Below are 27,840 nucleotides of genomic sequence, written 5' to 3' on the forward strand. Positions count from 1 at the left end.
CCTGCAACAGAGGCCATATGGCCCGCAAAGCCTACAATATTTCCTCTCTGGTCCTTTAAAAGTTTGCTGACCCCTGGTCAAAAGCAACAGAAGAATAAAGACACCATTCCCAGCCTGCCCTGGATACTAGGCTCTGACCAGTGAGATGCGGGCAGCCTCCATTTTTTTCCCCCTTTTCCCTCTACCCCACGCTGGAATGTGGACATGCTGTGAGCACCTGGTGGTAAGGGACACAGCCCAGGGTGACAGAACCTGGGCCTTGATGGCGTGGAGCCACCATGTTACTCCTGGATTGCCTAGCACAGAAATAAACGTACATTAAATCACTGTAATTTGGGTACCTGTGTCTGCGGCTAAAATATATCCTAATACAAAAGAGAGCCCATCCTGGGATGTCACCGGGGATAAATTCTCGTGACATTGTGTTCTTCCTTCTGTTGGCTCTATTTAGCTTGGCCATCGTGAAACGCAGTGAGCGAATGATCCCCACCTGACAGACGAGGAGGCTGAGGCTCACCCAGAGGTGAGATCACTTGCCCAAGATCACAGATTGCTAAGTGGTAGAGCCAGGATTCAAACCCACACAGTCTCGCTCCAGAGGCCATGTGTTGCACCACTGCTCTATGGCTCTCCAGCCTGTGTCCCTGGTCCTGGGGCACAGAGAGGCGAAAGCTCTTGCCCAAGGCCACAGAGCCAGAAAGTGGGACCTGGTGGACACTTAACCACGTCTGCAGGTCCCTCGAGAAACACTAACACGAATGCTCCCCAAAATGAGGCTCTTAGAACACAAAATGTCTGAGCAGCGGCAGGCCCTGGGGAATCCTTAGAAAGACTGAGGGCAGAGAAGGGAGGGCTGTGCCCGGGGCCATCCTGCAAATTGGCGGCGGAAGCTCCTCCAGGGCCAAGCCAGTGACCTTTCCCAGCATCCGCCCCACGAGCCCCGTGTGGTTTCACAAGCGGGCCTGAGGTAAGGACTTCCTAGAAGAGAGGATGTCAGAGTACAGGAACCTGGCATTTCCGCGCCGTCCCTCATCTCCTTCACTCCCCGGCAACCGGGGCCTTAGCAACAGGGAACTACTGGTGCTGGCTGTGGGCAGCCCCATCACGCCCCAGAGTTGTGAGCCCTGCCCACAGTGAGGCCACAAGAGGACAGCCTGGGACACAGGCCCTCAAAGTCCAGGCCAGCTCTAAGAAGACGGATCCCTGAAGCCACTGTGCGAAAACAAAGCTGGATGTGTCACGGGAAGAAGTGACAACATCCATCACTCGCTGGGACTTGGGGTTGCTAGAGGCCCAAAAGGCGAGATGGTGGTGGGAAAGCATGCTTTCCTCTCCACAAAGAGAAAAGGACAGCTCGTGGGGTTGGGGGGGGGTGTCACCAACGGGGGCTGGATCAACAGAGGACACTCACTTTCTGGGGACACTTCAGCCAGCTTCAGGAGGGGCTGATCCTGCCCCCAACTATTGATCTTGTCCACAGACCTCTACCCAAGGTGTCACCATCTAAGCCCAGGAGGCCAAGCTGTGATCTCTAGCAAGCATCTTCCTGTACTTGCAGCTCTGGGGCCCCCTCATGCTCTATCTAGGGTGGTAGAAGAATATATAATAAATGAAGAGGAACTGATAAGACCCACCACCACTTAAAGAAAACAAGAAGCGAAAAACATCCAGAAATCCAGGAAAACCCAGAAGTGAAAATGCTGTGCAGCACAGCACAGCACAGCCAAGAAAAGCTCCATGCAAACTATATGGAGATTTCATGCAAGTATAGTTCTGATTTTAACAATTTCAGACCCTGCTTCAAGTCCGGGAGAATTGCAGCCCCATAGATTTGGAATTAGTGGAGGAAAGGAAATAATGCTCACAGGTCTTAAAAACTCCACCTTCCACTAGGAGAGGTGAGGGGAAACGGTGGGAAGAGGGCTCAGGGCTGGGGGTTCGTAGTCTGGCTTTGACCAGGACATACAATGTGACCTTAGGCGAGTCACCTCCCTTTTCTGAGCCTAGGTCTCCTGGCTAAGCAAGGCAGGGCCTGGATCAGAGCCCAGGTCACAAACCCGGCCCTACAGGGCAAATGCTACTGCCAGCCTTTTTCCGCCAAGCAGAAGCTCTGGCCACCCTGGGCCTCTGCTTCCACCTGACAGTAACAGTTGGCCTGAAGGGTGGCCACCCCCTCGATGGGACACGTGCTCTGCAGTCTGCTACAGGACCCACCCCACCGAGTGACATCCAGTCTACTCACTTTCTGCACATGCCCTGCAGGCACCTGTATTTGAGACCCTGGATTGGTAGGTCTCTGCTGACATTCAGAGGTAGGGCGCCAACATTCAGGGGCTCCAACTTCCAAAGGAGGCCCTTACATGGCTCACTGTAGAAGTCTATACCCTGCACTCCCAATTCCAGGCTCTACAGAGACACTTCTCCAGAATGAAGGGTAAAATTGTGAGAGACGATGATTGGTGGCAGTGGTGATGGTGGTGGTAGCTATAAATTACAATTCAGTAGAAGAAAAAAACATGGAATAAAGAAAAACAAAGTAACTACATTAAAAACTAAAATTATGCAAAATAAAGCAAGAAAGAGGGAGAAAAGAAGCATAAAGAGGGACAAATAAATATCAAAAATGGATGGTAGAAATAAGTTCAAATGTATCAATAAACACATTAAAGATAAGTGGGCTCAATTTCCAGTTAGTAGATAGGGATTGACAGATCAGATCTAAAATTTTTAACTTTATTGCTGTTTACAAAAGAAATATCTACAACCTAAGGATAGAAAATGGTTGATAGTAAAAGGAGGAAACAAGCTATATCATGAAAATACCAATCAAAAAAAAACTCACTATAGTTTTATTAATATTGGACAAAATAAACTTTGAGACAAAACAGCTAATACTTATTTAAGCACTTATAAGCACTTTACAAGTATTATTTCATTTCATCTTCACAATGACCCATAACTAAAGCACTGACAGAGGAAACTGAGGGACAGAGAGCTTAAGTCACTTCTCAAAGAGACAACTCTAACAAGCACAGGAACTGGAATCATAAAAAATAAAAATCATTACAATATTGGAATAGCTAACACTTACCAAGCACAACTATCTACCTAGTAATATGCCAAGTGTTTGCATGAGTTTTCTCATGCATTGTCTCATCTAATCTTTGCAGCACGCCTGGGAGGAAACTACCAACCCCATTTTGCAGATGAGGCACAGAGAGGTTAAGCAACTTGTACTTGGTCACACAGCTAAGAGGTGGAGCTAGAACCACACAGAGCATGGCAGAAAGCAGAATGCCAGGGTAATCTGGGAAGGCTCCTTGGAAGATAAGGTATCCATGCTTGGCTTTGAAAGGAAGGAAACAGGTCCACTGCCCTGATGAAGACAGGCTTTATTCCTTTAGCTGTTGTTACTCATCACACAGGAAAGAACCTGAATTGGGGCAGGTTCAGGTTGAGGTGCCGGGGCAGCCGTGGGCAAGGTGTCAATGCTCAGCCGGAGAGGCAGGATGGAGGGTGGGCACTGCGGTTGGGTGAGGACAGGGCCTGGGACAGACAAAGCCACTGTGCAGAAACCTCTGGCTTCCTGTGCCTTCTCAGCACGACAGTGACAATGCCAGATCCCTGGCAAATGGGCGGCTCGTTTCATCACATCAGGGTCTCATAAGAACTCCAAAGAGATGACCGAAAGTATCCAGGACAATATAGAAAACTGGCAAAGTTATACAAAGACAACTATCCAACAGAAAACGGGCAAATGATGTAAAGCGGCAATGCCTGTAAAATGCACCACCATTGCCACTGCCCTAGTCCAGCCATCTCCTACCTGGACCACTGAGGTCAGCTCCTCTGCAGTCTCGCCGCCTCCACTCTCACCACCTGCATACAGTCCATTCTCCACACGCAGCCAGAGGGATTCCATGAGGAGCAAGTCAGATCCTGTCCCTCCTTCGCTCAGAACCTTCCCATGGCGCTCACCTCACTCAGAGAAGACACAGACCTCGCCATGGCCCACACGGCTGTGCATACTCTGCCCCAGCACCTCTCTACCCTCACTCCCGCACTCTCACAGCCTCCTCTCCAGTCACACTGGCCTCCTCGCTGTTCCTCAGACACAGCCCTGCCTTGGGGCCTTTGCACTGGCTGTTCCTTCTGTCTAGAAGACTCTTCCCCCAGGTACCTATATGGCTCCCTTCCTCACCTCCTTCAGGTCTTTGCTCAAACGTCACCTTCTCAGTCCATCACTGCTGGCCCTTACTAACCCTCTCAGACTGATTCCATCTAAACAAGCATATACGTTTCCTATTCATTCATTATGTCTCTCCCCAATAGAATATCAGTTCCACAGAAGTGGGGGGAGGGTTGCTTTTGTTTGTTTTTGTTTTTGTGGGGAGTTTTCGCTCACTCTGTATCACTAGCACCCAGTACAATGCCTGACATATAATAGTTCTCACTAAATAGCTGGTGAGTGCATAAATGAATGGCTTCAAAGACCCTAGCCACTGCAGCACCAGCTGTGGCTCTCTCGGAGGTAATGAGGAAAACGGAAGGGGTTTGCTAAGTAACTAATGTCCACTGTGCGATTCCTGTGCTTTAGTGCTGCCTCACCCCTCCCCCACTGCACCTACCCCCCACATAAAGTTTTCTCATGTGCCACCTAAAATCCTTTGTAGAGCTGTGAGTGGTACACGTCCCACGTTCTGGGAAACCCCGCTTTCCCAGCCATTCCCCTGCACCAAGAAGTGATGCCAATACCTCCTCAGTGATGACGACCATCCCCAGGGGCGCCATACCGCTAATGACCAAGGAGATGGAGGTAACAGTCGAATGGCAATGTGCTCGTGCTGAGCGTGGGTGCCAGCTGCATCCCCCACAGACAGACGTGGGAAGTGGGGGAGACACTGGAGCCTGTGCAGGGCCCCAGGCTACACCCTGAACAGCCATTCTGCAAACAGCATCCCTGACACACACCCACTGCAGCAGCTGTCCCAAACAGACGGCTCCTAGGACATGGTCTGTTTGGTCCCCGGATGTTTGACAAGCTTTAAATCAAGCTGACATTTGGAAATCAGGAGCTTTCACATAGCAGTCCCAATATCTAGATTCAGAAACTGTTGGCAACACTAGGGTGGCATTTCTATAGTCATTCAATGAGTAATTGGGTGGCACCTACTGTGTGCCAGGCACTATTCTGGGTACTGGGGGATTTTCCTGAGGAAATGCTAAAAATCCTTGACCAAGTCCTGACACCCAAATGAGGGAGATGGAAAATTAATCTGCACACCATGAGTTATGCAACAGAATGTGAGCCTGCCAACAGGTGCTGTGAAGAAAAATAAAAGCAGAGTGAGGAGATAGGGAATGGCAGAGGCCGCCCTTTCACAGCTGGGATAGTCAGAGAAGGCTTCTCGGAGGAGGGGACATCTGAGCAGCAGAAGCCTGACTTTGGGGAGTGATTAGGGAGTGAGCCTCAGGATATGTGGGGTAATGATGTCTTAAGCAGAGGAAACAGCAAGTGCAAAATTCCTGAGGCAGGAACCTGCCTGTTGTGTTCAAAGAACAGCAGGGAGGCAAGTGTGGCTGGAACAGAGTGAGAGAGGGTAAGCGGAGAAGGAGAGGGGGTCCAAGAGGAAACATGGGTTTGATGTGTAGCTCCTTGGAGGCGACAATGGTGAGGAATTTGGATTTTGATCTAAGTGACTGGGAAGCCGCTGGAGGGGCTTGAGTGAAGAAGAGATACGAACTGACTTAGGTTCAGCTGCTGTGTTGAGAACAGACTAGAGAGGACAAGGGTAGAGGCAGGGAGACCCAACAGGAGCTGTGGCAGTGACCCAGGAGAGAGGGGGAATGAAGGCGCTAGAAGGGCTGGACTCTGGATAGATTGGAAGGCAGAGCCATTAGGACTCCCTAATGGAATAGATGTGGAGGTGGCTCCCAGGCTTGGCCTGAGCAACTAGGAAGAAGAGAGGCCATTTATGGAGATGGAGGTGAAGAGTTGGGGTGGGAGGGGAGAGGGAGACAGGTGTGGCGGGAGGGAGGGGCCGAGCATTTGGTGCGGGGCACTTAGGAAGGAGGTGCCTGTTAGCCATCCAAGTGGAAACACTGAGTGGGCAGGAGAACAAGTCTCGCCCGAGTTGAAGGGTAAGGTCCAGATTGGAAGTCATCAGCCCACAGATAAAAGTTTAAGGCCGTGGGAATAACCACCCAAAACTTCTACGTGGGTATTCACAGCAGCACTAGTCATAACGGCCAGAAAGTGTGGACAACCCAAATGTCCATCAACCGATGAATGGATACACAAAATGTGGTCTATCTACATAACGGAATATTATTGAGCCGTAAAAAGGAATTAAGTTGTGATCCATGCTACCATGCGGGTGAGTCTTGAAAACACTGTGCTAAGTGAAAGAAGCCGGACACAAGAGGTTACATATGATATTGTCCCATTTATATGAAATGTGCAGAATAGGCAATTCATAGAGACGGGAAGGAGATGGCTGCCAGGGGCTGGCGGGAGGAGAGAAAAGGGAAGTGATTACTAATGGATCTGGAGTTGCTTTTGTGGGTGATGAAAATATTCTAAAATTATTATGGTGATGGTTGCACAACGTTTGAATACACTTTTTTTTTCCTTTTTTTTAAAGGCCACAGAGTTAAATAAGGTCACTATGGGAGCAAGTCTAAATAGAAGGAAGGGCCCAAGGACTGAGACCTGGAGCCCACCTATGGTTACAGGTCTAGAAGGGAAGGGACCAGCAAAGGAGGCTGGGAAGAAGGGGCCAGAGTGGTAGCCGCCCCCTTTACACAGGTGTGCCCTCCAATTGCCCCCCCCCACCTGCTTCCATTACTCACCAGGCCCTCGTGGGGCCCGGAGGAGCAGAGACTGGGTCTGTTTTGTTCACGACTGTAGGTCCAGAGCCACGTCAGCAGCTGGTGCACAGTAAGCGCCCCAATCAGATCTGTGCATCACCAGGAAACTACTAAAAGGGTCCGTGACAAGTCAGTCTGCCCTCGGACAGCTGCCATTTGAGTACCAGGGGTATTACCCCAAACCTGAATCATTTCCTTGGAAATGTCAATGGAAAACTCAACAAAGCCTGAAAATGCCAACTGTCTATCCCCGGCCTGGGCTGAAGGCTGAAATAGAATGTTCTGGCTATTCTTAGGCAATGTTCAAGTTCGGCTTTTTGGGCTGTTCCCAAAGAGGCTTTCATTCTCGCCTCTTCCCTCTTCCCACCCAGGCGCCTCGATCCTGTCTGCCTACTCAATTCAGAGTTCAGCTCAAACAAGGGGGCTCAGAGGACCACAGGGACATCTGCGAGGGCCTCAGAATCGGAGGGACATCTGCGAGGGCCTCAGAATCGGAGGGCAGCTCGCGGGATCATCTTTTAAAACCACTGGAAAATGTGACAGAAAGGAGGAACCCAGGGGGGCTATGAAGAGTTCCCCTCAGTCCCAGCTGTTTTCTGATGCAAACATTCCAGCTGTGGGTGCCAAAGGCCAGGACCCTGAGCACATCTGTCAGGCAGGAGGCATGGCATGTCCCCACAGGAATCTAAGGCCCTGCTGGCTGCTCCCCCAGTGCTCTCTGGAGCCCCGGATAAACACAGCTGGAGACGAGGAAACAGGCTGTAAACAGCCATTTGGTCAAGAGAGCAAACCCACAGGCCAGCCTCATCATCGTTTCCTGGGGGCAGTTATTCCTCCAATGGTTGCAGGCCACCTCTGTCCCTCTCTCTACTCTTCTGGAAATCCGGACCCCAGAAATCCCACCAGACCAAACTGTGGCCCCAGGAGCTGACCAGGCCTCAGAAACACATGGGCTTGGAGTCCAGCCATACACACAGGGTCCAGCCCCACTGACTGTTAAAAGGTGTTACGGACACTGCCACTCCCAAGTGCACGCTGGGATTCCAGGCTTTCCCAAGATCCAGAAGCCAAAGGGTTCACACCTAGGGAACCTTGGCTGGGTTCTGAGGCCAGAGCTGCGGGCTCCTCTAATAGGTCAGATGCTCAAGGTTTTAAAACCCAGGCAAGAAGGAACAGACCAGCCACTGAGCCAAGAAAACACAAGGCCACCAGCCTTCCCAGACCCCCACTTAGGGAGCTGAGAAGGTCAGCATCCCCAGCACCCAGCACTTTAGCAGCTTAACTCCTCCAAGTGCTTGTCAGTGGGCGATGAAGCTGCTGGGTTAGGAAGCAGAGTTCCAACTTCCCTCGAATCAACCGGCCAGGTTCGAACCGTGCCTCCTCCTCCTTCTCTAACGTATGTATCTTATCAACAGGCCACTTCTCTGTACCGTAGTTGCTTCATCTTTAAAATGGAGCTAATCAGAGTACCTGCCTCATCGAGTTGCTCTACGGATTAAGTAAATACGTGTCTAATCATCATACCAACCCTATCAGTACTATTAATATAAACTATGTATTACAGATGAGAAACTGAGGCACGGAGACGTGACTGGCCCACGGTCACACAGCTAATAAATGGCAGAGCTGGAATTCGAGCCCAGGCAGCCTGTGGCTGCAAGGTTGGGCTCTCATCCAGGCGTCAGCAAACGTTTTCTATGAAGGGCCAGATAGTAAATATTTTAGGCTTTGGCGGCCACATCCCGTCTCTGTCGCCTGTTCTTCTTTGTTTGTCTTTTGGTTTGGTTTTGTTTTTCTAACAACCCTATAAAAAATGTAAACACCGTTCTGAGCTCATGGGTTGTACACAAACAGGCCGTGGGCTGGATGTGGCCCACGGGCCACCGTTTTGCCAGCCCCTCCCCTAAACCACTACAGAATGCTACCACTTAAGTGCTAGCAACTAATTCACATTTGGAAGACACACCTAACAGAGCAAATGAAGAACAGGGCAAGTCCAGTTCAGTCCACAGGCTACCAATGTACAAGTTCCACGTGGAGCTTCTTCTGCACCAAGGTGACTACATATGGCCTTGCCAACATCCCACTGAGGGTCCAAGCAGCTACAAGAACAAGTGCGGAAGGTCCCTTGGAGACCCCTGGGAGGAAGCAACAGAAGCAGCCCAGAGGAGGTGCAGGGAGAGCTGTGTCCCACCTCCCACAGGCCTGGACACATTACAGGCCTGTGGTCACAAGGCAGAGTTGACAGCCCCAGGGTCTAGTCCAGCTCCAAGGCTCAAGTGTCACCCACCTTCTCCAGCAGAAAACCAAGTTCAACGGTTCCCTAGTGCTCTTCCCCTCCCGGCTCTCTTCTCATGGCACAAGGGTGCATGCCACCCCAGGGAGCAAGTACGTGAATGAGGCACCCCTGGCCAACTTAATCCACCAGCAGGGACCCCAGGAACAGCTGTCAGGTGCAAGACCCTGAGGATGGAGCCAGGGCAAGCTCGGGCCAACAGCCACCATTTCCAAGGGCTGGGAACCCAAGCTGAGAGAAGCAGGTGGTGGCAGAGCCATCCATCCTGCTGGGGATCTGCCTAGAAGCTGGCTCTGAAGCTGAGAATCAAGACTTCTTGGGTCTCTATACAAGCAGCACATCTACCCCTGATCTGCCTGACCAAGACTAGTCAGAGGTGGCTAGACAGGGAAGGAGGCAGCAGGTGTGTGGACCACCCAGCATCTGCCCACCCTCTTGCACACATAGCCCAGATTTTAGGGAGGAGGGTCCAGTCTCTCCCCTTCGCTGGGCTTTTGGCCTTGGGATACAGTGATTGGTGGGAGGCTGGAACACATGACCCAAGTCTAAGCCAATTAGAGATCCCTTGCTCAGAGTGACTGGTTCAGGGGTGAAGCAACCAATCAGAATACAACAGTGTTCTGCTCACTGTCATTGGACCATGTCTCAGCCAATGAGAGCCCAACACTGGCCAGCTCATAGTGATTGGGGTAAAGCCCAAGTCCAAGCATATGGGAGGAGAAATGGCACAAGCAAAGGCTTCGTGTCATTGGTTCAAGTTAAAGACATGATGCAGGCCCAAACCACTCAGAATATCACACTCTCCTGGCCAAAGATGGCCAGGACTTTTGTCAAAGCTACTAGAAGAGAGGTTTACTTTTATTTTATGATTAAGCCAGTCAGAGCTGGGTTTTCTGTCACTTCAAATATGGGGAAAGCGGTTGGGTGGAGGTCTCACCTTGAGGAGGAGGGGGTACTTGCAGATCCTCTGAATTGGAGACAGCAGGTAGCCCTCCAGAGGGATGTCTGTGGTTTTCCGGCCTCCCAGAAGCATGCAGCTCTGCAAAGGAACAGGAGACCCTCATTAAAATTCGCCAAAGACACAGCAAAACAATTGGGCCACCCTCAAATAACCAGGGGAAGCACTCTCAAAACACAGCTACAGGATTTGGAAGCAATTTAGCAACACCCGGGAGAGACAGAAACGTGCATATTCTACAACCCAGCATAAGGCCCCCATTGGGGATTACCAAATCCTGTTCCGTCCTTATTTTGGTAATTCAAGTTTTATGAGAACACAGCCACATCTATTTGTTTACATACTGACGGGGACTTCTTCCAAGTGATCGTGGCACAGCTGAGTCGTTGTAACAGACACCGGAGAGTCACAAAACCTGAAATATTTACTATTGTGACTTTCACAGGAAAGCTGCCAACCCCTGATCTACAGAACTTTCACGTAAGTGCTCCAGGAGACAGAAATGTGGACATTCAAAACTGCCTTGTTTGGAATAGCAAAAAAGTAGAAGCAACCGAAATATCCCATCAACTAAGAACGGAAAAACATGTTTGCGGTAATTAGACAATGGTACGGTATACCGCAGTAAAAATGGGACAACTAAAGTGACGCAGAGCTCCATGGATGAGCCTCCAAAACATACTCTTCAGCAAAAAAAAAAGAAAAGAAAAAAAGAGAGAAAGAGATCGGTATGAGCCCTTGTAAAGGCACACAAACTAAAACGAGGCATCGTTTACAGAGAACACATCTGTAGTAAAATATAGACATTCATGGGAAAGAAGTGAGGTACCAAGTTCTAGTGGGAGTTACCTCTGGGGAGGGAGGGTTATGGGATTTGGAAAATGAGCCTGGAATCTTCAACTGCTACTGAAAAGGTTTTATTTCCTTACCTGGAAGGTGGGGACATGAGTGCTGTCACAGAAATACTGTAATACCTTGGTTTGTGAACATAATTCGTTCCGGAAACAAACTACTCGTACTGCAAGACATCTCTCGTTTACCATGTTAACATGTATTAGAAATGCTTGCTGGTCTTGCGAACACTCGCAAACCAAGTTACTCGCAATCCAAGGTTTTACTGTACCCATAAAGACCACGACTCTGTCAGGAATCAAATACAGTCACCCACCAGCTCCCGGCCACACGGGTCACCTCCAGCCACCTGCAGCCACCCACATCAACATTTCCTTCAGGCCAGTCCCCTTTCCTGTGCTCATTCTATGCCCTGTACCTAAAATGCCTTTTCCTCCCCCAATAATAATAAAAATAGTGTTATCCTCATCCATAGCTAACGCTAAGAGCTTATGATGTGCCCAGCAGGCACTGAGAGCTCGAATCCTGACCACCAACCTCCCATGAACTGAACGCTATTCTTATTCCCATTTCACAGCTCTGGCAACTGGGGTTGGGGAGCCTTAGTGTTTCTCCCCAAGGTGACCCCAGAACAAGTAAGCCACACAGGTGCGATCTACACCCAGACAGGCTGACGAAGAGCCTGGCTTGGAACAATGGTGCCAGGCCACCCTGAGCCCAAGCCCAGCATGCTTCAAAGCCAGCCCGGCCACCCCCCCTCCTGGAAACCTTCCCCGCCTGCTCGCAATTCCCAAGACTCCTTCCTCCTGGCATCTCCAGGAGGATGACAAATAGTAGGTCATTTGTCCCACGCGGCTTGAAATCATATGCAGGTGCTGTCCTCACCTTTGGGGGGGCTCCTCTTGCAGCCAAAGGGCTCCAACTTGAGAATCCATTTTTTGGATGCCAGGAATCCTGAGGTACATGTCTGCGGTTCCCACAACGACCCTCACAGTCCTGGGTCCCTAGGGCTCACTATGTGCCCAGTGTACGTACAAATGGATGAATGAATGAATGGATGAACTAATACATGAGCCAACTGCCAGCACATCCAGCAAGGAGCAGACCTCGGCTTTCCTCCTCAACGCCATGCTAGCAGGTTGGAAATGAAAACAGGGCTCTTGGGAAAAGGGATTCCCACCCTATCCTTCATTCATTCGTTCTACAAATACACATTGTATGCTTACTATGTGCTGGGCACAGTTCCAAGCACTGGGGGAACTTCTCAACAAAGCAGACAAGTTCCCTGCTTGCATTCAAGTGAAAATAAGGCCAGAGAGCATTTACCATGTGCTCACCACGTGCTAGGCACTATGCCTCATGCTTCGCCAATAGGTAAATTCATCCTCACGGCCCCAGAATAAGCATGGACAACTATCTCCCTATCACAAATGGAGAAGCTGGCACAGACAGCCAAAAAGACTGGCCCAAGACTCAGAGCTACTGCTGTTCAGGGCTCTTCATGGCCTCCTCCTTGGAGCAGCAGAATCCCAGGGACCCCGGGGCCTGCTGTGACTGCCACCTCCATATCTACCCCTGGCACAGATGAGGGATCAGGGCTGCAGCAGCTGGGAGATGCCAGGCCCACACTGCTCACACTCAGGCCTTTGTCCTCCAAGCCAGCGCTCCCCACAAGCTGCCCTGGTGATGTCAGCTCTGGGCAGAGAGAGGGCAGCCTGGGGGTAGGGCAGGGCTTTCCAGAAGCCCCCAGGACTTGGCCGGAGAAGGGCCTGTCTCTTTGTCCAAGATCAAGGAGTTTTCTCAAGACTGTCACAGCCACCAACTACACTTCTCCTGAACACCCTAGGCTGTTGTTTCACTTTATTTTCATTTGAAAAAAGAAGAATGCACACACACACACACACACACACACACACACACACACACACACACAGAGCTACCATTCACTATTCTATTAAGATTACACTCCAGGCACTATGGGAAGGACTTTTGAGAAGGAGCCCTTTAAACCCGCAGAATGCACAGAGCTGATTCAGGTCAGGTGTCAACTTCCTCACCTTCCCAACCTCCTACTGGCAGCATGTCCCACGCAGTTCTGGGTCCTCCTTTCTGTCCTTGTTCATTCCCTGGCTGACCTCATTCAGACCATCACTTTAACACCATCTCATCTACTGAAAACACTCAGATTTACATGTCCAGACCGGCCCCTCCCTTCCCTAAACTTCAGTCTCAGGTCTCTGATACCCAAATCCCCACCTGGATGTCTAACCGGCATCTTGGGCCTCACACATCCAAAATGGTGGGGTTTTTAAAATTTACCTCTCATGCCTGCTCCTACCCCAGCCTTCACCAGCTCGGGGAACTGCAACTGCATTCTTCCAGTTGTTTGGGCCCAAAACCCTGGAGTCATCTTTGACTCCTCTCATTCCGTTACACCCGAAAGCCCGCCATCCTGCAAATCGTGTCCCCTATCCCCTAGAGCTCTATGATTTCAACCACCTCTTGCACCACCATTGCCCCATCCATCATCCTTACCATCATCATCGCCTGCCTGGACTGCTGCAGCAGCCCTGTCGTGGGGTGAACAGTGTCCCCCCCAAAATGCCAAGCCCTCCCAGAATCTCAGAATACGACCTTATTTGGAAATAAGGTCTTTGCGGATATAATTAAATTAAGATGAGGTTATACTAGGTTAGGGTGAGCCCTACATCATCTGACTCGTGTCCTTGTAAGAAGTGGATGAGAAGGAGGCCATGTGAAGATAGGAGCAGAGACTGGAGTTATGTTTCCATAAGCTAACGCAGGATTCTCCCCTACAGCCTTCAGAGGGATCAGAGCTTGGTCAACACCTTGATTTCAGCCTTCTGGCCTCCAGAATGGTGAGAGACTGAATTCTGTTGTTTTACATCACCCAGTTTGTGGTCACTGTGACGGCAGCCCCAGGACACATACACCAGCCCCCACCCCAGTCTCCCTGCTTCTTACCCTCACGCTGCCAAGAGAAGCCTTCCAAAATGCAAATTAGTTCAAGTCACTCCTCTGCCCCAAACCCTCCCAGTGCTTCCCATCCCACTCAGACTAAAATTGAATATTCTGTTAAAAGGAGTGCCACGTGCTCCAACATGGACAGCTCTCACAGGCATTATGTTGAGAAAAAAAAAAAAAGCCAGACACAAAAGCATCCTGCATGGTTTCCACTTGTGAAAAATTCTAGAACAGGCAAAACTAACCTTTGCTGGGAGAAATCAGCATAGAGGTTCCCTCTGGATGCACAGAGAACCTTCTGGGGTGATGGAAATGTTCTAACCTTGACCTTGGTGATGGTTCCATGGGTGTGTGAGTATGCAAATGCAGACATTCACTTCATGAAAGCTAGACTGCAATATAAAGGCTTTAAAGTCTCAGACCCTCTCCATTGGCTAAATGCATCTTCCTTACCTGGCTTCTCAAGCTTCCTGACTGCATTTCCTTCCACTTCTCTTATTCTCTCCATTCCAGCCACCCTGGCCTTGCTAGTCCTCAAACACACTCCTACCTCAGGGCCTTTGCACTTACAGTTCCTCTGGCTGGAATGCTTTCCCTCCAGAAACCCCTTGCTTCTCTCTTTATCCAGGTCTCTGCTTAAATGTCACCTAAGACACCGTCTTCCCAAAGACCAATCTAAAATAGCAACCACCACCCTAACTCCCTCAAAACATCCTGTCATCCTTAACTTATTTTATTTCCTACGGAGAACACAATGCCACATGATGTATCATGTAAGTCTCCCCTACTTGAATAGCCACTCCATGAGAGCAGGGACTTTTCTTGCCTTGGTCACTGTTGTATCCCCTTAGAATGATCTTACCACACGGTAAGTGCTCAATAAAAAGCTGTCAAATGAGTGCATGACTAAATGATTCCCATTTTACAGACAAAAAAACTGAAGCACAGAAAGATGAAACTCCCGCCCCATCTTTCAGCTAGTACGCAGCACATGCAAAGCCAGGTTCTGTCTGTCCCAATGCCTTAATATCTCATGATAGACATGAAACGGCTCTTCTGCAGGTGACCAAAAGCTGGGAGATGCCAGCAAGGAGGGAGACAGATGGCACATGTGCTGGCACCCCACACATCCCCCTCCCTGCCCAAGCTGGCCCAGCCCAGCTGCTGCTAGGAAAATGACAATTTGACCCACCAGGAAGGCTGCAGGAGAGACAGGAAGGAAGGGCAGAAAAACTGAAGGCCCTTCCCTTTCCACACCCCTGAAAACACTTTCCTGCGTCCCAAGACACAGCTGAGCCCAAGGGGACACTCTCTCTCGGCCAGAGAGCCCCCAGCGCCTGTGCAGCATCGCTAAGTGATGTGCCTGAAAGTCACCAAGTCGAGCGCAGAAACATGGATGCGTGTGTGGTCTTGCACTACATGACTTTATCTTTGCTTTTGCTCATGGTCTTTTGTGAATGTAAGTGCAAAACTGCAAATGTGAAGGTACAGCTACCAGCAATGAAAGGCATCAGTCCCGAACACTTGAGACACTTGCAACAAAAGTGGAAATCAGTCAACCAACCATCAGCCCTTTCTCAGATGCTCACTGGAAGTGGGCCAAACAACATGAAGTCACTAGTGAAGGAAATACGCATTTTGAATAAAAAATCTGGAAATTCTTTGTTGGAGACTGTGCATTATGGAGAAGTACAATCAAGAATTTTATGATACAGTTTAGCTCTCTGGGCACGTGGTTAATACTCCTTATGCTATTGTCAGTTAACTGTTCTCTCATGTGCTGAATTCTTCATGTGCTGTTGAGAAATAAAACAGTATTACAGTGTGTGTGTGTATTGGGGGTAAGGAGCCTGTGACTAAATGAGCAGGGGATTTAAAGGTAAAAGACCAGGATTCAAACCCATGAGTAGCTCAATCACTTTTCAGGTATGTACTCTTATTAGAAAGTCACTTAGTATTTTGGAGTCATTAAAATCACAGGTGGCAAAGGCTATGAGGTGTCCCCTAATATATTCTTCTTCCACAGCAACAGGATTTTCAACTGGGCACATGGCTGCTCAGAATAAAGCCTACATGTCCCAGCCTCCCTTGCAGCTAGGTGTCGGCATGTGACTAAGTTCTGGCCAATGGGATGTGAGTAGGAGAAATGTGTGCAACTTGCTGCTGTGCCTTTCAAAGGAGAAGGGCAGCCCCTCCTCCTCACCCTCTTCCTGCATCCTACTACCGGAATGTGGAAGTGGTAAGAGGTGTCTTAGACCACATCAATGAGGACACACTCTGGGGCCTTGGCCCCTGACGCTAGACCCCTATACTGGCCCCAGACTGTCTAGATCCACATTGTTAACAAAAGCGAGAGATAAGTGCCTACCTTGTTTAAACCACTGTTATTTGCGATGTCTGCAGACAATGTATATTTAACTCAGACACAACAGACAGTAGCTGGTAAAGCTCCAAGGAGATCACAAACGAGAGCCTGTTTTATTACACAAGTGAAGCTCTCTGCAATCATAGGGAAGACCATCTATCATCCTGCCTGACCAACATCCATTCCCAGCTTGCTTCCACAAGCGTAAACCAACTGCCTTTTAAGGACCCATCCTACCCTTAGGGCCTGTGGTATGGGTGGAGTTGACCCTCCAGCTCCAGAAGTGACCGATCAGGGCCCCCAACCAATCCCTCTATCTACAGCAACTGGTTCAGAAATAAGGTCATGAGCCAAACTGAGCCAGTGAGCATCAGGCCCAGGATGTTTGCCTTACTATTGGTTAAAAGGATCTCTCTTTATCCTGGGGTTACTCAGCTCTGAGCAGTGTAAGAGTGGAGCTGCTGGAGGCCACGATGCCACCACTTAGGAAGAACCTGCATGGACATGGAGCCACGGCAAAGAAAACCCAGGCCAAGAGACACATTGCTGATGACATCATTTGAGCACCCAGATTCTGCTGTGCCTGAAGGCCTCTCTGGTCTTAAACTTATAAGCAAGTAAATTCTTCTTCTTCTTTTTGTTCTTTTTGCTTAAGCCAATTTTAATTGGATTTTCTTTTACTGATAATTAAATAACCTGAAGAATACAGGTATTGCTACTATTGCTACCACTCTTATTAGGATCATTGCTTCAGGCCAGGAGTTGGGAAACTTAGCCCTAGGGCCAAATCCAGCCCTCTGCCAGCTTTTATAAATAAAGTTTTATTGGAACACAGCCATGCTCATTCCTTTACATATCATTAATATTTATGGCTGTCTTTGTGCTATGACAGCAGAGTTGAGTCGTTGTACCAGGGACCGTACGACCCACAAAGGCAGAAGTATTCACTATCTGGCCCTTTACAGCAAACGTTCGGTGATCCCTGCTTGACACAGGAAGGGATCAGGCAGCATGGGTCAGCGTAAGGCGTCTGCATGAAGCTCTCAGGAGCCTAGGGATTCCCAAGGCTGAGGCAAACAGAAGCGAGGGGCAGGGGTGACAGGTAAACTTACCAAAAGGAAGGCGCGCACCGTGGGGATCTTGTTCAGCTCCACCAGCAGCCGCAGGGCCTTCTCGTGGTTGCTGCAATACTCCTCATACACGCAGAACTTGTCCTTCTGCAAGACAAGGACGGAGCCTGAGTCAGGTCACGGCAGGCAGGCAGGCAGGCGCTCTGAGACATGCTGACGGCCAGCCCCGCAGGCCAGGGGGGAAGGGACTGCCCCAGACCCTGAGAGACTACCCTGCAGAAAGGGTTTCAGGTGAAATGGCTCCCACTCGCTGCAGGCCTCTCAGCCTCTACTTTTGCCCCAGTTCTGTCCCCAGCGGCCTGGGTAGCCTTTCAGGAAGCAGCATGGCCCAGGGTCAAGTGTGCAGACTCAAGCCAAGTGGCCTGGGCTTGAATCCTGGCTCTGCATTTCCGGCTGTGAACTTGGGCAAGTTACCTGACCTCTCTGTGCTTTGGTTGCCTCATCTGTAAGCTGGCGTTAACAACAGTCCCTACCTCATGGGGTTGTTACGAGGGTTAAGGGAGTTAAAGTGTGAGGGTTTAGCATGTAGTAAGTGCTTAATAAATGTCCAACTTTACTATTAAAACACTAGTCAGACTGTGTCACACCCCTGCTTAACCCCGCCAATGGCACTCTATTACACTAGGTATGAAATCCAACACTGTATCAAGACCATCAAGGGCCAGATAATGTGATCCTGCATTCTCTGATCTCATCTCACCGGCCTTCTGTCTACTCCTTGAATTTGCCCTGTTCCTACCTCAGGGCCTTTGCACTTGCCATTCGCTCTATCTGGAACACTCTTCCCCCAGGTCTGGCTACTCCCCACCATTAAAATCTGAACTCAAATGCCACCTCCTCAAATGCACCCAGGCTACCCCAGCTAAAGTAGCCAACCAAGTTCTCTATCACCCACCCACATGTCTTCATTCTCTTTATAGTGTTCTCACATCTGGAATGGTCCAGATTCTTTGTTTATCAGCTGTCTTCCCACTTGGCAGTCAGCTCTCTGAAGGCAGTGTATACATCTGCCTCGTTCACTGAACCAGGTCCTAGCACAATGCCCGGCACACAGTAGGCCCTCAATGACTACTTGCCAAATAAATGAACTTTGCACACCTACTATGTGCAATGCCCTGTATATCTGAACCAGAAGAGTCTAAATAAGGCTCCGGAATTTGAGGGAACAAATAGACCTCTGGTCGCTGCCACACAGCAATGGCAGTCCTGAGGCTGGAAGGTAGCTCTGTTGACCTCCAGATGCCCCTGGGGGCTGAAAGCGGGACTCTTTCCAGCCTAGAGGTCACGTGTGGGTCACCAGGTCTGTAACCACGTCAAGGTTTCCGGGACTGAAAGGGACAAGAACCTTCTTAGCAGGAAGCTCTCTACTGAGCATTCTCTGTACCAAAAGGCTCACAGAACCTGGCCTCCCAACACACCAAACCCCAAACAAGGATGTCCTGGCGAAGGCCACTGTGGAGGAGGGGCTGAAGGGCCTTGACCTTGGGCTGGATGATGGGCAGAAGACCCCAAGTCGCAAAGGAAGGAAGAGGTGTGCCTGCAAAACAAGCAGCTCGTCTTGTTTCTAAACAAGCCCTCAGTCATCCTGCTGAAGGGTGGCTGCAGGAAAGAGGAAACCAAAGAGGGAGAATGGGTTTCAGAATCAATCAGCCGCCCCAACACACCCAGCGCACTCTGGGGGCTCTGTGTGCACCATCTGAGCAGATGCCATGAGCAGCGAAGTGCTCACAGCCAGCGCCAATGGCCGACACAGTGTGCGCTGAGCACTTAGTGCATACCACGTTCTGCTCTTGTAGAATAAGGGCAAACATTCGCTCCTCACAACAACCTGACATGGTAATGACTGTCTTCAACCCATTCACACATTGGAAATCCAAGGAAACGTCACGAGCCCAGAGTCTGACACCTATTGAAGTGGCCGAACCAGGATTCAATCTCTTAACTCCCATGCCAACGTCCAGCTCAAGGTCACAGCATGGGATGGCGATGAGGGTGGAAGGCAAAAACAGTGGGTACAAATCTCAAGCTACACGTCTACAGACGAAGCTCCGAGGGGCACTGCAGCATGACGAGGAAGTGTGCTGTGACTCCAAAACCAGACCACCTCGCTGGGGAAACCCGGCTCCAATCTCCCTAAGTCGTGGGTGACTTTGGGCAAACTACTTCACCTCCTCATGCCTCAGTTCCCTCATCTATGAAATGGACGTAATAGCAGACTGCCTCCCTCCCCCAACTACCTGGGCTGCTGGAAAATTAAATAACAATATACGTAAAATGAATAGAACAGTGCCTGGTACGCAACGCATACTATGAGACATTTCAAAATAGTCTAAAAGTATTAGCTACAAACAAAAACACTATCAACAAAAATGAATCAGCAGGCTGAAACACAAAACAAACAATGCCACAATTACCCAAGTGTACACACATGTCATCAATAAACAACCCTGACACGTACACACAATCTGAAGCATTACAAGCACAAGCTACATGCTCCAAACAACACCACCAACATCAGTGCACAGGTAAACACGCACCGAGTCCCCAACTACCATCTCCTCATCCGCTGCCTGGAGCCCACAGACACCGACACACACATATACACAAGGGCGGGGAAGGAGAAGAAGGGACCCCAGCATCCCCCACGCTGCCCAAGCAGACCTTTTTCTATTTCCACTGGTCTTCAATGAGCCCAGGGGACCATCAAGGCCAGTGGAGATGGGTAAGGCGAAGTCTGGACTGCAGCGGCTCACCCAGGCACAGATAAAAACATGTGAAGGAGGCTGCCAGACACCTCTGGAACCAGGGCCTCAGCTGCAGACCATGGTGAGAGGGCCTGCCGAGAAAGGAGAGGGCTTTTCTTGTTGTAAGGGACAGGAATTGGCCCATGTCTGGGGCCTGCTCCTGCAGAGAAGGCCAGCAGGGCTGTAGAGGGCGGGCTGGGCTCTGAATGCAGGTATCTGAATGACAGCAGGAGGTCCCAACCACAGGTAAGGACTTCCTAAAAAAAAAACCTGCTCTGCAGCCAAGTGCCTGGGCTTTCCTGAGCCTACAGACCCTACTATGAGCACTGCTCAGAGATAAGACACCAGAACCCATGACCACTATCAGCATCAGCTTTGTGAGTGCAGGTTCTGCAGCCAGAACTCCCACGTTCATAGCCTGGCCCCCCAGGTCGCCAGCCCTGTAACCCTGGGCAAGGGCACAGAACACTTCAGAGCCTCCGCATCCTTGTCTATAAATCGGGCAAAATAATGACCTCCTCATCATAATGTTGTGAGAACTGTCAGGTGAATTCATAGTAAGTGCTTAAAATAGTGCATAGTGAGTGCTCATGGCTGTTACTTATTATTATCATTATCATTCTTCTTATTATTACTATTGTTGATGTTACTGCTATTAGTACCATCGTTATGATGTCAGCAAATTCATCATCACATTGGTGAAGCAGTCTATGACAGGGCGGGGCTCTACACTGTGAGCCCACGGAACCATCAATACACCCCACTCCACTCCCAGGCACCGCAGGGGAGCACGTGACAGAGGCCAAGCCAATCAAATAGCTCCCTGTCCTGGCAGCAGTGGCCATGTAACCTAAGCTGTACCAGTGACAGCCCTCAAGGAATTATTGAGGAGAAGCTCTCTTTGAACTGTTGTTGCTGAGCTGGCAGAGTGTCAGTCTGAAACACTGAGGGCCACCTCTGCCACCATATGAGGCATCTACCCCTGCCCCCGCCCCCAACCCCACAAGAATGACACCAACACAGAGGAAGAGCAGAGCCTAGAGACATAGAAAGACCAAGTCCTGAAAACATCATAGGGGGGTCCTGGATCCAGCCATGCCTGAAGCCAACCCTCCTGAACATTTCATTTGTATGAGCCATAAAGCCTTTTTGTGTTTAAGCCTATTCAAGTTGGTGTCTTTGTCACTTGCAGTGAAGACCATCCTAATACATGCACAAGCTGAAAAGGGAAAGAAAATTAAAAGATGAACCCAAGCCTGGTGAGGTGACAAGGTGTCTCTGTCCATCTCCTTCTGTACCATGAAGGGGGTGAGCAACAAAGCAGAGACAAATCTGTTTATTCTCACACGTCAACCCTCATCAATGGGTACTGCTGGCTGGAACACTGGGGAGAAGAATGCTGGAGCCACCAGGGAGCACCAAAGCAGAATGCTGTGATTGATTAGCGATGTCTGCCACAGAGCAGGAGAGGGGAGTGAGTGATAAGACCGTCTGTCAGAGCTTTGTCGTTCCTCATCCCCTGAGCCCCTTCTCTGACACACTCTGCAATGTCATCCTACCCTTCAGCCTGCGGAAAGGGCAGGGGACCAAGGCTTGAGGACTGGAGAAGTTAAATTTAGCAAATGACAACACTCCCTCTTCAGAACCATGCCCAGTTCCATCACCCCCATGTCCTTTCCTTGAGCCCAATCCCAGCTGCGTCTCAGGCCCGAGACTCTGCAAATCTGGAAAAGCTGCTTTTGACAGCGAAGAGTCCAAGTGTTCAATTTCCTCCGAGGGGCCCCATGTAGGGCTTTGATTGTTTTGCCAGGAAGAAACAAACAGTTGTGCACACACAGATGTGGTGGGTAGGGAACGTGTGGCTGTGGGTCTGGGCTGCGAGGGAGGAGAAGGAGCCAGCTGCCAGCTGGGGACAGCTGAGGAAGAAGGTCGAGCCCCTAGGGAAGACGCGAGGAATGTCAGAAGTGGTGGCTGCTGTCCACAGTCCCTGGGGGGGTGACACGGGCTCCACGGAGACCATCTGCTCCAAGCCACTCACTTCATACTCAGAAAGACTGAGACAGCAAAGGGAAGGAACTGGCCATGGGGACATCTCCTGTGGTGGGGAGGGGAGCAGGAGATCCAGGTCTAGCTTGTGTACGGGTTTCCCCAACCTACGCTCACATTGGTGAGAGGAATTCTGGAGCCCCCAGGGAGCACACAGGCAGGAAGAGGGGGTTCAAACTTAACCACACCACTTCCCTGCTAAAAACCTACAACTCAGAACAAAATCTCTACTGGATCTGGCCCCCATGAAGTCCCTGACTCCTTCCAGTCACTCTGCTCCGGTTACCCAGGCCTCCCTGCTTTCCCCGGTGCACAAGGTTGCTCCCATCCCGGGGCCTCTGTCCTTGCTTCCTCTCCGGCCGGGGTGCCCTTTCCCCAGATCACCCCATCTCACCGCCTTACAGAGGCCTGCCCTGACCAGGGTTCCCAGACAAAACACAAGACACCCAGTTGAGTTCTCGTTTCAGATGAACAAATAACCTTTTGGTATAAGTATGTCCCAAATATGACATGAGACATACTTATACTAAAAACGTATTTGTCAGTTACCTGAAATCCAAATTTACTCGGCTGTCCTGGGTGTTTCAATTTGCTAAATCCGGCCACCTGTCCCAGGCAACCTCGAGTGGAGTCACCCCTTCTCACATCTGCATTTGCTGTTCTTCATAAGCCACGTTGCCATCTGAAATGACCGCCTCTGTTAACTTACTTCCCCTCCGTTTCTCTGGCCTATGAGCCTCATGGTAGCAGGGAGAGAGTGTGTCTTAAATTTAGGGCAGCATCCTCAGGGCCTAGTACTGTGCCTGGCACACAGTAGGTGCTTAGTATGTGTTTCAGGAGACTGTATCATGTAAGATGGTGAAAAACACCTGGAGCCAAACTATATCGGCTCAAATCTTGGCTCCAACACTTACTGACCGTGTAAGCCTGTGCCATGACATACCCTCTCTGGGCCTCAGTTTCCTCATGCGTAAAGTGGGTATAACGATAGCACCCACTGTTAAAGGCTGTGGAGTTTTAATAAATTCATATATGGGAAGTACCTAGAAGAGCGCCCGGCACAAAGAGAATGTTCACTCAGTGCTCATTTGTGATCATCTCGGTAGTTAGTGGTTACGTTGTGGGGTGAGGGGTGAGGGATTCTCCCACTGTCCACCGACGGGAGTGGCACCAACCAGCAGGCTGGTCGGTCAGCCAGGGCCCCCACTGGGTCTTCCACTCCCGGAGAGCCTATCTGCAGAGCTCTGCGCCCACTACCACCTCACGCGATGCTGCCTCAGCAGGTAGTGAACAAGCCTGAGCAGGAGGCTGGCCTGGCGCCCCCTCCCTTAGGGCTGGGGGATACTGTGGTGAGCCACTCGGGGCCCATCAGGACAGAGGCACCCAGAGCCTCAGGGAGTCCCTGCCCGGGAACCACCCTGAGCCCGAGTCCTTCACACCCATCCCGGGACAGCCCACGTCCAGAGACTGGGCAATGCGGGGTGCCAAGGCCTGTCCCCTCGCTGCAATTCATGGCGACCTGAAGAGCCACCCAAGCTCCAGAGTTCCTCCTGGGTGGGAGCACCTCAGGCCAGGTGGAGACTGTGTAGCCTCTCCTTCGCTGCTCCCAACAGGCCACCTGCATGCAAATCTCAGCTTCCACAAACCCGACCTACAGCAGCGGCTGCTTATAAAACGTCTTTGGTGCAATCCTCCATGAGCATGGGGAGAGGGGAGGGCAGGGGGGACAATTTTAAATTAATAACTTGGTTTTAAATTAAAAACACTGAATCACATGCTGAGAAAGCTGACTCCTTTTTCAGTTGTTCCACTTACCTCAAGGAGGGGTCTCAGCGAGGTGTGATATGACATGGATACAAGCCTAACACGGCTAATCTTCCTCTTGATCAAAGCGAGGGCAGGCCTCAGGCTCAGAAACTCAGGTGGGCAAGAGTTTCTAGACAGAGTGTGGTAACGCAGACTGGGTTTCATTGCATTTCTTCTTACCGTTACCTTCTATTTATAGCAAACTGATACTCATTTTCCATTTCCAATGATGATGCAAATTTCCCTTTGTAAATGAGTTTATTTAAGACTATTTTTTCAAGTGAATCGGTTTTTTAGAAGACGAAACAAGTAATCGTACAAGGGGTACCGGATATAGCAAAATTACAAACTGTGTGAATCAATGAAGTCTGGTTTAACCATGAAAAGGGTTCAAATCCCAGTTCTCCCACCCGTAGGGTCGTGACCGTGGGTTCGCCTGTCCTCTCAGTTTGCTTGCCTGTTGAGTGGGCTTAGGGCTATTCTTGATGCAGGGACAGAGCAGTGAACATGACAAAGTCCCTGCCTTCACGCTGCTGATATTCTAAGGGGGACAGAAAATAAACCAAAAAAAAAAAAAAAGAAAAGAAAAAAGAAAATATCCACTATCTCAGAGGTTGATAAGAGCCACTGAGAATAATAGAGGGGGAGGAGGCAAGGAAGGGCCTGCAGTGTTTCAACTTTGAACAGCGTGGGATGAAAGGGCTCATGAAGAAGGCGGCATTTCCGTGAAGATGGCAAGGTAGGGAGTCAGGAAGGCACAGGCGTGTCTGAGGGAAACGGCCCAGGCAGAGGGAACGGCACACTCGAAGGCCTGAGGTGGGCATGGGCTTCCCGTATTCTAGAATGATGAGGAGGCCAGTGTGGCCGCAGGGGTGGGAGTGAGGTCCCAGGAACTGGCAGGGCCTGGCAGGGTCTAATAATTCACCAGGTGCCCCAGACAATCCCGCAATGTGCCAAAGAGGGCTGGGTCCCATGAACAAATATGTACATAGTACAACTGAGCGAACACTGAGCACTTACTGATATGCTAGGTGCTGCTACTATGATTAATTCTCTCAAACACCCTAGGAAGTAGGTCTCACTACCCCCCCCCCGCACTTTGCAGATGAGGAAACTGAGGCACAGGTGGGTGAGATCATTCTCCCAGCATCACAGATCTGGGAAACAGCAGAGCCAGGAGGCAGCGGGCAGCTGGGCTGTAAAAAACTTGATCACGCGGGACCAGGGAGGACGTATGGGGTCTCAGCATGGCCCCGGGCAGGCCCCGGCCCAGCACGCCTTTCCACAGAGGCCCGAACTCCACCACCAGTGCATCAGGATTCTGACAGTAAGCACGGCCCCATCAGTGCCCAATTTGAGGAGGGTCCCGGGCAGTGCAGGAGAGGGTATGGAGAAGTGGTGTCCTCCTGGGCACTAAACTCCCCTCTCTTTCCTCCAGTCCTCCCCTGCATCTCTGAACAAGTTAGCAATCCTGTAGAGCGAGTGGGAAGAGCCCAAGTGGGCACCCAGGCTCCGGAAACCCTCACTGACCAGAGTCAAACTGGCTTACCCCACCTCTGTGGCTCAGGCAGAGAAGTCAGGGGACCCAAGGGGACTCATGGGCAAGTAGATAATGCACTTTCAGGCCAGCCCCAATAATGACACCTCCTCCTGAAAGCCTCTCTGGTGCTCTGGCTGGACTAACACCCCTGGCCGACACTCACACAGCATCAGCGCGGTGCCAGGCCGGACCTAAGTGCTTCACTCATATTCACTCGTTTCGTCCTCGTGACAGCACCAGGCAGCAGGCAACATCATTACCCCCATTTTACAGAGTCAGAGACTGAGGCCCAGGTGGATCAAGTGGCTTGCCCAAGGTCACTCAGTTAGTCAGCAGCGGAACATGGACTGGAACCTAAGCAGCCTGGCTCTAGAGAAACGAGCAGAGCTCACGCTTTCCTCTGAACCCAAAGGGAAGACTGGCCCTCCCATTCTTTATTTGTCCTGTACGAGAAACGTTTCCTGAACCACTACTGCCACTGCCACTCGCCCCTTCTCACCACCTCTGCTCTCCCACCTGCTCCTGGCCTCCCTGCCCCCCCCACCAGCCCTCCAAAGTCCACTCGCCCTCGCAGCAGCTTCGGGGCCCTGTAAACCCAAAGCAGGCCCCATCTCCGCCCTGCTCAGCACCTTCCATCAGCATCCATCTCACCCGTACCCCACCTTGCTCTCAGGTTCTTCCTATTTCACACACTGAGGAACGGTGAGTACGTGCACAGAAAGATGGCCCCCCACATTTAGCGAGCATTCACTCTGTGTCAGAACCTGTTCTAGGCACTCTCCTTAGGTTATCTCACTCAGTCCTCATGGCTCAGGTCCTAGGTTTCTACCCATTTCACAGGTGAGGACACCGGCACAGACAAAGTTAAAACAACCTGCTGAGAGGAACACAGCCTATATGAGCAGCTCAGCAGCCTGGCTGGGAGCACAGCACTCCCAGCACCATATGAGGCGGTCACCTGGGCTGGGCCGTAATGCCCTGAGGGCAGAGCCACCCCAGGCTTGATCTGAACGATCAACGTGTGATCCCTTGGGGAAGGGAGTCAGTGATCATGATGACAATGACTAAGTAAGAGCCAAGGAGGACCCAGTATTGACTATACACCAGGGCTTCTCCATCTCAGCACTGCTGACATTTGAGGCCAGATAATTCTGTTGTGGGGTCCGTCCTGGACATTAGAGGATATCTGGTGGCATCTCTGGCCTCCATCCACAAGCAGCCAGTGGCACCAGCCCCCTCCCTGAGTTGTGACAACCAAAAATGTCTCCAGGCATGGCCAAATGTCCCCTAGGGGCAAAATCGCCCCCTGGTTGAGAACCGCCGTTCTACGCTACACACTTGATTGCTTTACCCCTTTGAATATGTCCACCAGCCAAGAAGGTAGGTGACATATCGCTACCTCTCAATCCGAAGAGGAAACAGGCTCGGAGAGGAAAGGAGCTGGCTGCAGGCCTCATACCCATGAGGCCAGGGTGGCTTTTGTCCTGTGAGGAGGCTCCGGCCAGCACAGGAGGAGAGGGCATGGAAAAGCGGGTGCTTCGCGGGGGTGGGGGTGGGGGGGACGCAAAGCTTCCCCCGCCCCCCCAACTGTCCCTCACAATAACAAGAGACTTGGAAATCATGCAGGAAAAGAGAGGCGATTACAAGTGCTTGCTTCCCTGACCAAAAGCACAAGCGGATACCCAAGGGTCAGACACCCTCACTGGCCAGTGGGTGGCTGAGTCGGGGACTCAACCCCAGCTCTGTCTGACACAGGTCGGCCCTCTCGGCCAACTGGCTGCCTCTGTCCGTCATTCTGTGGCAGAGGGGCCCATCAGACAAGGAGGTCACCGGAGCCCCAGGACACGTCATCTAGCAAGGAGCTTGGTGGAAAAGGGGGTCACACGCTACATAACATTGAGGGGACAGAGAGCCAATTAAAACTACCCCCAAGTCTGCTGGCCCGAACCGCTCCCCACTGTTCCTGCGGACAGAAGCCAGGCCCACCTGCCCATCTATCTCCATCTCCCGGCCAAGGGTGGGCAGAGCGGGCACCAGGCAGAAGCCCACTTCCCAAAAGCTGCAGGCCCCGCCCGACAGGGGCTGGGACACTGTACTCACGAATTTTAAGAAAACGTTCCCAAGTTCATGCTGAGACTGAGGTTCCGGATGTAAACAATACTCCAAGGCAGCCAAGAAATCCTTATGAACTTCCAGGATGTCTTCGATGTTTGAGAACAGGATCTGTGAGGAAGAGTGAGGAGGCCCA

The 27,840-nt window shown here is 50.8% G+C and overlaps 1 protein-coding gene across 1 annotated transcript in view; it reads right to left on the reverse strand.

Moving 5' to 3' along the window:
* The window catches only part of PREX1 (phosphatidylinositol-3,4,5-trisphosphate dependent Rac exchange factor 1), a 175,999-nt gene that overhangs the window by 77,384 nt on the left and 70,775 nt on the right, over positions 1-27,840 (reverse strand). Inside the window, exons 3-5 of the mRNA XM_019640950.1 lie at positions 27,693-27,815; positions 17,439-17,543; positions 10,104-10,205 (exon numbers count right to left, since the gene is read on the reverse strand). Coding sequence (XP_019496495.1) covers positions 10,104-10,205; positions 17,439-17,543; positions 27,693-27,815 — 330 coding nt within the window. The remainder of the gene's footprint in view (positions 1-10,103; positions 10,206-17,438; positions 17,544-27,692; positions 27,816-27,840) is intronic.

This window comes from Hipposideros armiger, unplaced genomic scaffold, assembly GCF_001890085.2.
Source record: "Hipposideros armiger isolate ML-2016 unplaced genomic scaffold, ASM189008v1 scaffold_54, whole genome shotgun sequence".
Classification (NCBI taxonomy): domain Eukaryota; kingdom Metazoa; phylum Chordata; class Mammalia; order Chiroptera; family Hipposideridae; genus Hipposideros; species Hipposideros armiger.